Below are 12,901 nucleotides of genomic sequence, written 5' to 3' on the forward strand. Positions count from 1 at the left end.
CTTGTATGAGACTGGGCACGTTGTGCAACATTCTTACTAAAGCAATTAAGCGCGAAAATATGTGCAATGCCAGTAATTACAACCTATAACATGCATAGCTAAGACTAGTGTTTATCGACTTAGTAAATCTTACTGAGGGAGATATATAGGCTTTAACAATAGAATCCCAGATAATATTCACAAGCCTACAGTTGTTAGATTAAAAAAAATATTAAAGAACATTTGTGTGCTGTGGGTTACTTACTACATTGTAAATGACTACATGGATAATAACAATCCTTGGAAATTATTTATTCGTCTCCAAACTATTTTAATGTTCATTAAATATATACTTTGTTGATCTTTAAAATATTGTATAGTTTCGCCGTTATTTTCGTTTGTTCTTTTCAGGTCTAAGATATTTATCCCGTAAACAGGGAGTAGGTTCATCTTGATATCAATAAGAGATAATAAAAATTTTTGAAAAAATCTTTAGGTAGGATTATTCTTACCTAAAGATTTTTTTATGAAAATTTGATAAAAAACGTTCGACAAATATTTAATGTATGTATTTAATTTTAAACTCTAAAAGTATTGATATAATCGTTTCATATTAATGAAAATCAATAAACGCGTTCTTATAATCAAGACATATACTTAATGATACATAATACATATATTAATTTACACATACATTATCTTAGCAAAGTGATATAACCGTAATTATTAGCGGACTGTAGTTATTTCCTCAATTTCAACTCGGTGAATTTTAAAAAATTTCCTAATTCTAAATTCGGTCATCGTAATAGAAAAAGGTCACAATATAATTATAACGTTTCATTGAACATTTAACATGTACATGAACTAAAAAACTGTAAATGTAATTTATATTTAACAGACACTATTTAATACAAATTTTAATCGTGTCAAAGTTATTGCAAAGGCAATCATATAAAAGAAGAATTCATTTGAAGAACAACACACCAATTTTTTTTCTTGTACATAGTAATAGCTCTAATCTTATCTTATATAATTAAAAAGAAAATTCTAAAATAAATCTTTGAGGTAGAAGATGAGTATTTAAACTTAATCTGGTGAAACTATAGCATGTAGTTACCCTAACTGAGGCTTCATAGGAAACACTCGAGTTTTGCTACCTTAACAGACCGCTCTTACCCCTGGAATTCTCGGAATCTACAACTGTCACTTGAGCATCAGTGTAACCCAGTTAAAAAAAGTTTTAAATTATAAAAGAAACAAGTTAATATATATTTTATTAAATAAAATATTATTATCATTAAAATAGAAAGAAATCATTGATTACAGCGTGTTTAATAAAACTAAATAATCAAGATTACGCGCTGAAATTTAAATGTTGATATCCCGCAGGTGGAAGTAACATATGTATATCCATCAATACCGGAGTGCGTATACGAGAAACTGCCCATCGAGCCGTAACGAGCCGCTTTCACGTGGCGAACGCGCAGCCGCTGCCGACGGTATCTACGTGACGCAGCGAACGCGTCGCTTTACGTTTCACTACGTTTTGTATTCAGCCGCGATGCTCTCTTAAAAAAGGCATGCTATAATTATCTTTGATGCATTGTCTACAAACCGCTGCATTATAAGTGATAACACTGTCAAAAATGTGCCAGGGAGAAGTATTCTTCGTATTCTAAATACAAATCGAGATTTTTATTAAAGGTCATCTAATTAATGACATCAAAACAAACCAGATACAGACTGATCAATCAAATAGGTTTTACTGCAATTTAACACTTAAATACACTTGTAGATATTTAGATATACATTTGTAGATGTCGGAAATATTATTCTTTTGTAAAGGTTTAACAATTCTACAACTGTAAAGCATTTAAACCTATATTCAAAAATCACGTATATACCAAATTGTCGAAACACTACGAAAAGCGTTATCTCTCTGCAAAACTAAACGCAGTAATTCTTCGCTATAAGTCTTAGTCTTCTGCCTAATGTGCCAAAACAAATGCTTGGTACGGTACCACATAAAAATGCACAACGGTGGTTTAAAAGATTGCGACATATTCTTGTTGGACACCAGTTCAGTCCTCGACTCATGCCCACTTCGTTTGAATTATAATTTACCATTGTTGCATGAATCTAAAGGAAAATATCTATAGAAATCTATCATTTATTTGAATTACATACCCAAAAAATATAAAAATAACATCGACCAGTTTCCATCACAGTGGAATAAAGCCCTCGTTTACCCATAAGGAAGCCCGCGTTGAGAAAATTAGAAATTAATAAAATAAAAAGGAAAGATTGGTTTTTTCTACATTATCACTTATGATACCCAAAACGCCGACATGATGGTCGGATCTACTAAACTAAAATCATTTTTGTAACCGTCACTAAGATTCACACCCGCCTTAACACCCCAATAATGATAGTTTACTAGTAAGAAAAACAATTAACAATACAGGTGATTGTCGTTCGCTTGTAAACAAGCAAAGGAAATACAGCAGTGGTTATTTATTACTCATTTTCTAAATATGCATTAGAGGAATAATAACAACAGAAGTCATGTTATTGAAATGTCAATGAACAATTCCGTTAATTAGATAATGCAATCACAAGTCGGATAAATTACACTTACAATATCAATGTACAAATAAAGGCTCATGAAGTATACATGAGATTAATATATATTTATTTTATTTAAATTTTTAGATATATATATATATACTCGTATATATACATATATATATATATATATATATATTTATATATACATGATGATGTACATATATATATATATAACATGTAGCGATTCATAACATTGTGTAGAAAGTTAAAGAGGTATTGTTTATTTGCCAGATAAAAATTGAAAGACACAAAGCGAAGAGTAACCTATCCACAGTCTCCGTTGATTTACTTAAGAATAAAATTTTCCTTTTAACTTTACCTGTGTACTTTATAATTGGAATATCAAAAAGCAATTAATACTTTGAGTTGCCTTCGCATTACATCTGTAATTGAATTTCATTGCGATTGGTCGACTAAATGTTTCCATTCTTGCCACGTACGCCGCCAAGTTAAATACTTTACCACTTATACCGGCTTACTCGTTATATGTTCAGAATTCTTATATGGAATCTCATCGAAGATATCAAAATTCAGAAGCCGTACCGCTTCGGACTTTCTTTATTCTTTATCGATAAATTATTATAATACAGGCAGTGCTGACTATTGTTAACTTATTTATCACGGGAAAAATTTTTCAAACTACAACACGAGAATAAATAATAAAGTTGATATTTATTGTACATTATTAATACTTGAAATTTTCGTTTTACAAAAAACTTTTTTTTACCGTCAAGCGCAGCGATAGACGTTCAACCACAAAGTGAAAAGATGACCTTGCTGAGGTTGCCGGAAAACACTAGAAACAGGTCACTTCCAGTCGGTTTTATTGCAAATATATGGGATAGACTTATATTCAGCAGTGGATGCCCTGCGATTGAAATTAGGATGATAATAATTTTTTTTTATTAAATTACTTTAGTTTTCAGAGTATTGTTCTTAAATTTTGGACCTCTATTTCCTTTAATATTAACAAAAATATTTTTCGATTGTTCCAGATGTGACATTACAGCGGAACAAGCAGACATAATCCATGATAACTCCAACAACAGTACCATGACATTACTGAAGAAACAGAAAGCTATTTAAATGTTGCAGGTTGGTAAGAAGTGAAAGGAATATAAATGAAACGGTGAAAATTATTTATTCAAAATGGGAAGACGACGTTGGAGGATTGTTACTATTGCAGCGTTTCTGCTTTTTATAATTAAGGATACACAGTGCCAAGGTAAGGCCTATATAATGCTCGCGTACATGATCCTTGCCAAATTTAGCAGTAATTTTATTGATATGCTATTTCCCACAAATCACACATTTCATTACCAAAAAAACGTTTCATTTTTCATCGTGATCACTTCAGCCGTAAGACGTCCATTTCTATAACACAAGTCTTCGCTATAGTTATGCTTAATGTTACTTTAAATAAGCGAAATTCTGTTTAAAAATTTTCATGGCTTGTTTAAAAATTAAAGCCCAGATTTATTCATCTGCGATTAAATAACAACAATTAAAGCCTTTATAAACAGGCAGTAATATATTTAAAATAAAAGTATAATAAAATAACAGTTTGCTGAAGTGGGCGAACAAGCCTGGGGGTTGTCGCCCACGTGTGCCGACTAACCGGCGCTCTATTTATTATTCAAAGCTAAGTTACGAACAGCGACCACTCGCTATAGCCATTAAGGTTTATTCGCATGCCACCTGCGCAATTGGGGACCTTTTCACTACCATTTCTTTCATTTTTGTTCTTTAGAAAAAGTAACGAACAGTTAAGATATTTTCTGCGATTTAAAAATTCAATTATTGATAAATTATAAAATTGTTATAGATAGTTGGCATGCTAATAGCATTTTATTTCTTTAAATAAGATTTAATTTCTCATTAAAAGGTGTTTATTAGTTTTAAAAATCTTAATTGTATATAACTCGATAAAAAGCATTAATGTTATTAAAAAGGTTAAAAGGAACATGAATATAATTTGAATTCTAAGTGCAATTACCTTTAGGTATTTGTTTTATATATCATTGTCTAAAGTGACTAGGTTTTACTACTAAATATATCATCGTGATTACTAATAAATTTGATTGATTCATTAAAGTCCTTCACGGGTTTTTCCTAGTTTTTGTTCTTGAATATTGGAATCTGATTTTAGCAGAAACGTGTAATTTATTATTGTTTCAAGGTCTCTATAAAGTGACTTCCGAGTGTTAAATGTTACAATAATATTTTTTGCACATCGCAATTATAAACAAAATATTTTATATGAATTCAAAACATCTTATTTCGTAGCTAATAATAACTATTACAACTTTTGCAGTTAATAGCTTTTATTTTGTTCTTTTACCTTCTGTCTAAAACTCAAAACTTATGTTGACAATGTTTTTATGAAGTTGCTAAACTTGTCACGCTATGTACGTTGCTGCTGTTCTACTTTTAAACATGAATTCGTAATGGTCAGTAAACATTGAAATAAATTAAATTCACGTTAGAATTAAGTAAAAGACTTAGTAAACTACATTTTGTGAGAGAATCATTGCTGAAAAAATTATTTGATCACATTAAACAGCAATAAAACCAACGATTTTAATAAACAAAGACAATTAACAATACTCGTATGCTTACGGTAAAGTCAGTTAAATAACACTTAAAAAACCGTTTCAACAACTACACGTAGAGAATAGTTAAATCAAATTTTAATTATAATATAATAACAGAAACAAAATTTAGTGTAAAGAGATAGAAGCGCTTTTAAATATATTATAAAGATTATGAAGTGTTTAGTACTTTTATAATTCCTAAAAGGTATTATTAATAGTAAATTGAAATTCTACATACGTAGTAGCAATTTTTTCTTAGAAAATTTGTATTAAAAAAATAAGTCATTACTACAATATGTACTACAAAGCACATGTTGTACCACTTGTTATAGATTTGTATTAAAAGTACATAAGATTATTTTTGCATATATTAAATTCACTTTTAACCGAGTATTATATTTAGTGTAGCGTACTAATTAAATTTAATTTTTGCAGACGAAAACGACTTTTATTATACACCAGTGGAAAGAAATTTTGCTCAAGTTCAGCCATCACTATTTCCAAATACAAGGCCAGCATCCTTTTACGATCAAGGAGATAGTTATAAAGTATCAACTTATTCCCAACAACCTTTATTTAATAGCGGCCAAGTGCGTTTCCCAAATCCTAGTTATAATCAAAACCCGTCCCCCTTTCAGTTACCAACAGGAAGAAGTCAATCGGGTACTCAATATTATGTGAATCAGCCAGAGTTCAGTCCATCACAACGCCAAAGGTTTAGACCTTCACTACCCTATAATTTTCAAATTGTGCATCCTGCATCAACTAAAAGACCTGATATCAGTCAAATACATTCCGTGGCTTATCAAAATGATCCTTCAAAACAAGAAACCTTTTTGGGACAAATAACAATAAACAATCCTGATATTGATTACCTGCAAAATAATAGATTCAAAGCCCTTCCTTTCGATGGAAATAGTTTAAAAAGCAACGGGCAAAGTGGACATATTCCACATGATGAGGCGGTTGAAAACGATAACCAAGATCTATTTGATCAGCATAGAGTCACTACATACAATCCAAATAATTTTATGTCAAAGCAAAAAAATAATGTGAAATCGAACAGCTCGCGATATTCACATTTTAATTCACCTGTGACAGCTAGTAAAACCAATTTCTTACTTTCTGACAACAATAAGTACGTCCTGGGTAATCAATCCAAAACAATTAAAAATGTACCTTTTCACGGCACCTCTTCCACTGAATACAAATCACTATTAGATATTGAGCCATTACTGGAAGAGGACATAGGTGACCTGACTTCGTTTAGAGAATTAATGAAGAAGACTCAAAACTCTTTTGATGTACAAGTAATAAAAGCAAACAATGTTTCTGATGTTGAAACTCCTAATGACAGCAAAGCAGATGCTAGTTTTATGAACGCTGGTAACATGTCTACAGATAAAACGCCATCTTCGAATATTTTTCACAACAAAACAACTTTATCCACTAGTACCGAAAGAGATTCAAGTGCAGACATTCCTAATGATGATGAAAATGAAGAACTTGAGGATGAAGAAGAATATGTTGAATACTATGACGAGCCAGAAAATTCAGAAGTTAAAACTTCTACTACTCCCATTCCTTTTTCTGCGACTGAACCGGTTACTGACATATACGACGAATATGATGCAACTGAAGCTGAACCAGAAAAAGATAATGAAGAAGTTGTGACAAATACTACAAATACATTCGACGTTCTTGTAATGAAACCTGTAAATAAAATGGTAAAAGACGACAACTTCAAAGAATTTGTTGATACTACAGTAATTGATCAAGCAGACCCTGAATCCAATAATTCGACGGCTCCAAATATTAAAGTTTATTCCAGTGAAGATATATCATCGGTCGAAACGCCTTCAATTTTAGGTCAAGAAGTTGTTTCAGTTGTGACTACAAAAAGTGTAGTTAATGGAACTATATCCATTCCAGAAGTAACATTAAGACCAAGTACTTCTACACCTGTACAAAAAACTTCTTCGAGTCACTTAAATGATCAAAATAGTGATGAATTGCCACCGGTTACTACAGAAAATTGGATAGTTGTTGCCTCAGTACAAACGAGTCGCAGTGTTTCAGGGGCTCGGTTTTTGCCATTCCCTACTGTAGAACAAGAGGAGAAAAAACAGGTACTTACGGATGAGAAAGAGGACGAAGAAAATGTAACAAGCTCTAATACACATGATCAAACGAGTATTATCAACAGTTCATCGTCAACTGAGAATATAAATGATAAATTGGATAGCATTCAATCAGAACTATCTAGCAGTGTTTTATCTGGAAACTTAAATAGCGACAATAAAAATATTGAACTTATTACAGAATCTACAACCGAACAAATGAATACTACTTCTAAAAGTACGACTTATTCTACTACTCCTACTTTACCTAACATATTTACATTAAAAAGTACTCAGTTTACCGCAATAACTGAAAGATCATCTCCGGAACCATTACCAGTGATGATTAAGAAATTTACTCCTCGTGTAACATCTTCAACAACGCCCAAACCTCGAAAAAAACCTTCTTTAGTTACTATTATGGATGACCTCTCCGGATTTTTACCTCCGGGCTATAAACCAAAACCTTCATTCAAAGATAAGCGTACCAGCACAACAACCACAACTACTACAACGACCACTACAACAACTACGACTGCTCCTGTTCCGATCACTTCTTCGCACATTCCCACTATAAGTGGAACACAAGCACGATCGTCTGGAATAAGTTCCAAGAATAAAGTTATTATACTTGATGATAAATCTTTGCTACCTAAAGAATATAGACCGAAGGATAAACTTCAAGAAGATTTAATAAAGAAAATACAAAAAGACGATATTAATAAATTTTTGCCACCGGGCTACAAACCTCCAGTTTCAGAGTCACCACAACCTAAAGGAACTGATATTTTGGATAAAGTCCAAAAAGTGGATATCTCTGCCTTCTTACCTAAAGGTTTTAAAATCAATAATACATCTAGTACCACAACTACTGAAAGTCCAAAAACTAAAATAAAATTACCAGCTAACGCTGTTCCTGTAGATATATCCGCACTTTTACCTCCTAATTATAAATTGAATACAAGTGAAACAACAACCAGTGATAATATAATAAATAAATTAAAAATCGCTGACATTTCTAACTTACTACCACCCGGATTCAATCAAAATACTTCTGATGAAACTCCGGAATCAAGTACAATTAGTACGAGTACAAAAGCGACCGGTGGAATAAAATTAGTATTTCCTTCAAGACCAGGTGGAAAATCTGCTCGAAAAACTACTCCAAAATCAAGTCTGGACATGGGACCACCTCCAGTAACGCCCAATATTCAAAAAGGCTGGCCGACCAGGTACCACAAACCATATTAAAATAATCAAAATATAATAAATTAAAAAAATTAGACAATCAAAATCATATTTTATTTTGTCACTATATTACCACAACTTAGCAATAATAATTAATATGTGTACTTAAAAATAGGGAAAAAAAGTTAATTAAATATGTACAAGCACGAAATTACCAGTCGATTTAATAAAGAAATATTATTGAGTCATTCTCAGTAACTAATTGTATGATAATCCAAGAAACCTGTTTTATGTATTGGAATTTTTTTTAGAGCCACTACCGAATTTACTGGCTGGCCGTCACCATCCACAACACCTTTTTCGATTGAAAAACTATTAGAGGCACAAAGGAATGCTACAGCTACAACTCCGTATAACGTTTTAAATACCGAACCAACGACTAGGAGAACGACGACTACAACGACGACGACAGTAGCACCACCTCCACCAACAACGCCGGGTGTATGTCGACATGAATGCGATATAGCAGCTACTATTAAAATTGTCGCTGGTACAGTATACTTACGATTAAAAGTTATCACTTTATTGAATTGAATTATAAATAGTATACTCCTTAAATATTCTTACTATATTACATTATATGTTTTATATTATATTTTAGGTGCTAAGTGGGTCCCTGAGTTATTAGATCATCATACAAAGGAATGGCAAAAACTAGCGAAAGAAGTAAAGGAAGAGGTAAATACTTTTGCATATATAATACTTCAACCCTATTTATTTTTAACTCTAGTAATAAATTATTAAATGTACATAAGTCATTTCGATAATCTATAGTAAACTTAGATCGTCTAATTTTTTATCACCGCCTTCCATTGCTCGAAATAAATAACTTTATTATTCATTAAAATGTTTCTATTATTTCAATAGAACTTTTTTAAGTAACAATAATTAAATGTATTAACTACTTTACATATAAAACTGCAGATATATTGCATGTTCATAAATTTATAAAAGTTTTTTTTCTTATTTTAGTTAAATTCGGTCTATAAAAAATCAGACCTTTTGCGTAAATGGTACAAAGGTGTTCGTATTGATGGCTTCACCCAGGGTTCTGTCCTCGTAGATTATTTTATAGAGTTAAACGACGTAGAAGAAAAAGTTGACACATTACAACTAAAGAGATTATTCCATAAATCTCTCAATGAAGCAAAAGCAGGGTCTGTAATAGAAGAAGTTGTAAATGACAAATTTGATCCCGATGTAATGCTAGGTGATCAACCTGATGAAGAAAAAATGAGTAAAAGTAATGAAAAAATGACAAAGACTATTGATAAATCAGTTGGAAAGTTAGAGATGGGAAAATTTGTGATGGATCCAGCATATACAGAATTTATAGGTAATATACTTTAAATAAACTTTTTGAAACATTTTCTTTCTAGCGCTAACTGATTATAAACCTATTTACAGTGTTGCCAAAACGAGAAGAGCCAACAATAGTAGAACCCGATGAAGAAGCGTTCTTACCTCAATGGGGAATTGCGGTTATTGTCATAGCAATGGCTTCACTTCTGTTCGTTATTATTTTTGGTGTAACAGTCGTAAGTGTACTTTGTAAACTTTAAATAAAAATTACTAATAAGTAAATAACTAAATATTTCGACTTTATTATAGCTTGTTAATCGCCAAAAAAGTGCAAAGGCAAAACAACCAATACCTTTAAGTGAAGACATGTTACGGGAATTAGACAAGAGTCATATGGGAGGCTTTGAAGATACACACCAAATGAAGGAACGCGATTTACCGTACCTTCCTTCTGGAAAGGTAAGTTAATTATGTTGTCAATAATAAAACTACGATTTTTTTTTGATACATACCTGTGTATAAAATAATATATAAACTAAAATTGTGAATACTTTTGTATTCGCTAGATAATGGCAAAATACAAACTGAGTAAACCATGAAATCAAAAATTACGAAAAACAACCTTGACAATTTTTCCATTCGTTTACAGACATTATTTTAAACTGTGTTGGCAACTACGGTTAATATCTAAAACTGTTCTATATTTGATTTAATAAAATTAGTTTTATTTACTATCTTATAAACTTTGTGACGGATGAAAAGACTTTCAAAACAAAACTAAACATTTTGTCAAATTCTCTGTCACATAACATATCTATAATGCTTTTCAGGACAAGGATCTTTTTTCCAGCGTTTTCTTTAATTTTGATACATCTATCACTTTTGTATTATATTTTTCTCATTACTGGTATAAATAGAAACAATTTCAGATTAACTTTCTTTTTTAAATTTTTAATTGCGCAATACTCTGAAATTCAAAGAACCTACTAGATTAGATTGCATTTCATGTTTCCAGAGAATGTCAACAGCGTTCATAGAGCAACTTGCTTACCCAAACCCTGGTGATTCTTGGAGGTCTGAGTGGACACCTCAGTTGCATAAATACATGCAACATTACACGCCGGATTCTGGACGTGGTTCGCAGTTATATGGTACAACTGGGAATGGTTATGGGTTAGTATAAAACTTATAAATAATTATACAAAATAACAGTTAAGATTTTTATTTGATGTAAATATTTGACAGATACGGAGGTTCTCAGCTATATGGACAAACCGGTGGCGGTGGATCGCAAGTATACGGGTACACTGGCGAGTATCCTCGTTCACACTACTCGCGCCGTCGTTCCGACTACGATAGCAACTTCTAGAAATGTTTACACGATTTCGAATACTCACTAACTCAAACTTGACTCTATTGACAATACCATCCCTTCAACTTTCAAGTGTAGGGCTTAGTGAAACGTATAGATCTACCATATCTTCTAGAATTTGATTTGTTCATTAGCTACCGAACATCAGGTTGTGAAATCAATAATTTTATGACGATTTTGTCAGGAGACGCGATAATTTTGTCGATACGACATCAGAATTTACTCGATTTCTACATTTTAGGTAGATTTACGATTTTACATAGTGTAATATGGTATTTTGAGTAGCTTTTAGTCCGGCCTATTTAGGACTACGTATAGTGCCAATCGTGATACTTATTTTGCTTTCGACATTTTTTACAATTGTAATTGTTTCCAGTGCTTATTCGAAATGAATGTCGTAATGTCCCTTGTGATAGACAAAAATAAATAATTAGTAACAAACAAAGTATTACATAAAAGCCAATTGTAATGATATATACTACGTCATAAATTAATATTATTCGTCATTAAAATACGACTGATTGCGGGTGTAAATAAATTAATACAAATCCTCACCATAATTACATTATACTTGCGGTGAGGATATATTTCTGTAGATAAGTCTCTGCATACCTATATTTGCTCAGAACCAGTAGATTTGATAGAAGGCAGTGTGTGTGCATGAAATGCGTAATTGTGCCAAATATTAAAGCATAGATGTGTGTAAATATGGTGAAATCGTACATTTTTTGGATGTTCATAATATAATTATGTGAATATGAGTGACTTACTGCCAATAACGTGTCACTTTATAACATATAGGAAATCGTTTAGTGCTACGTTGTTTTGGATTAATATACTATATTTGTAATCCAAAATTTAACAACGTAGTTGGAAATTGCAACGCGTGTGGAATGGTATTGTATTGTATTAAGAACTGTTTTATGAAATATCGTCAATTTAAACTAGTATAAATAAGATGAGCAAAAAATATTATCTGATTATTTACATTAATTTTACAATAGATGAATGTTATTTAAAACATTTTCTTTGACTTGTACTAATTTTATTGATAGAACTAAATTCATTTCGAAGTAGACATGTATTGTAAATTCCTATTGTTGAATGTATCTACCGACTAATATAGTTTTAAATATGAATGCATGACACTTGTATATACAATTTTTGTACATCTAGATCTATAATTTAATTGTAATCATACTTGACAAATAAATCTTTAAGATCCCTAATTTAGATTACACTATATGCCTAAGTTTGTTGTTTTATTTTATTCCCTGTCAAATAACATGTTTTTAGAAGGTTTCTTAAGGTTCATATTTATCTCTTTTTCAATAAAACATTGATTTAACTTATACGTTATATATCATGTACATGTGTTTTCGGAAATAACTTATTGTTAAAGATAAATGACTAAAACTGGATCCTTTTTTCATATCACAATCGGATCTTATTCACAATACCATTGTTAACATAAAACTATTAGTAGTAGGTATGAATGATTCTGGTTGGCTATTAATGTGTTGCGATTCACGAGATATTTAGGCTTAAATATTTAAAATACTTGCCTATACGGCACTAAAGAAAATTCTGTAAAAAACATGAGCTAATTTTTTTGGCTACTGCTATTGGGGACCTATCGTATAAGTCTTTTCTTGGGT

General features: G+C 31.3%; 1 protein-coding gene across 1 annotated transcript in view; it reads left to right on the forward strand.

The window, feature by feature from the left end:
- The window catches only part of LOC137929539 (uncharacterized), a 33,579-nt gene extending 21,096 nt beyond the window's left edge, over nt 1-12,483 (forward strand). Inside the window, exons 2-10 of the mRNA XM_068772538.1 lie at nt 3,603-3,832; nt 5,637-8,553; nt 8,821-9,059; nt 9,171-9,247; nt 9,542-9,905; nt 9,977-10,107; nt 10,181-10,330; nt 10,887-11,044; nt 11,117-12,483. Of these exons, the coding sequence (XP_068628639.1) occupies nt 3,757-3,832; nt 5,637-8,553; nt 8,821-9,059; nt 9,171-9,247; nt 9,542-9,905; nt 9,977-10,107; nt 10,181-10,330; nt 10,887-11,044; nt 11,117-11,240 (4,236 nt within the window). The 5' untranslated portion in view covers nt 3,603-3,756 and the 3' untranslated portion in view covers nt 11,241-12,483. The remainder of the gene's footprint in view (nt 1-3,602; nt 3,833-5,636; nt 8,554-8,820; nt 9,060-9,170; nt 9,248-9,541; nt 9,906-9,976; nt 10,108-10,180; nt 10,331-10,886; nt 11,045-11,116) is intronic.
- Nucleotides 12,484-12,901: the final 418 nt, after the last annotated feature.

The sequence above is a fragment of the Battus philenor genome, unplaced genomic scaffold, assembly GCF_028537555.1.
Source record: "Battus philenor isolate CCGP_79_NKW_IND1 unplaced genomic scaffold, ilBatPhil1.0.hap1 SCAF_5, whole genome shotgun sequence".
Classification (NCBI taxonomy): domain Eukaryota; kingdom Metazoa; phylum Arthropoda; class Insecta; order Lepidoptera; family Papilionidae; genus Battus; species Battus philenor.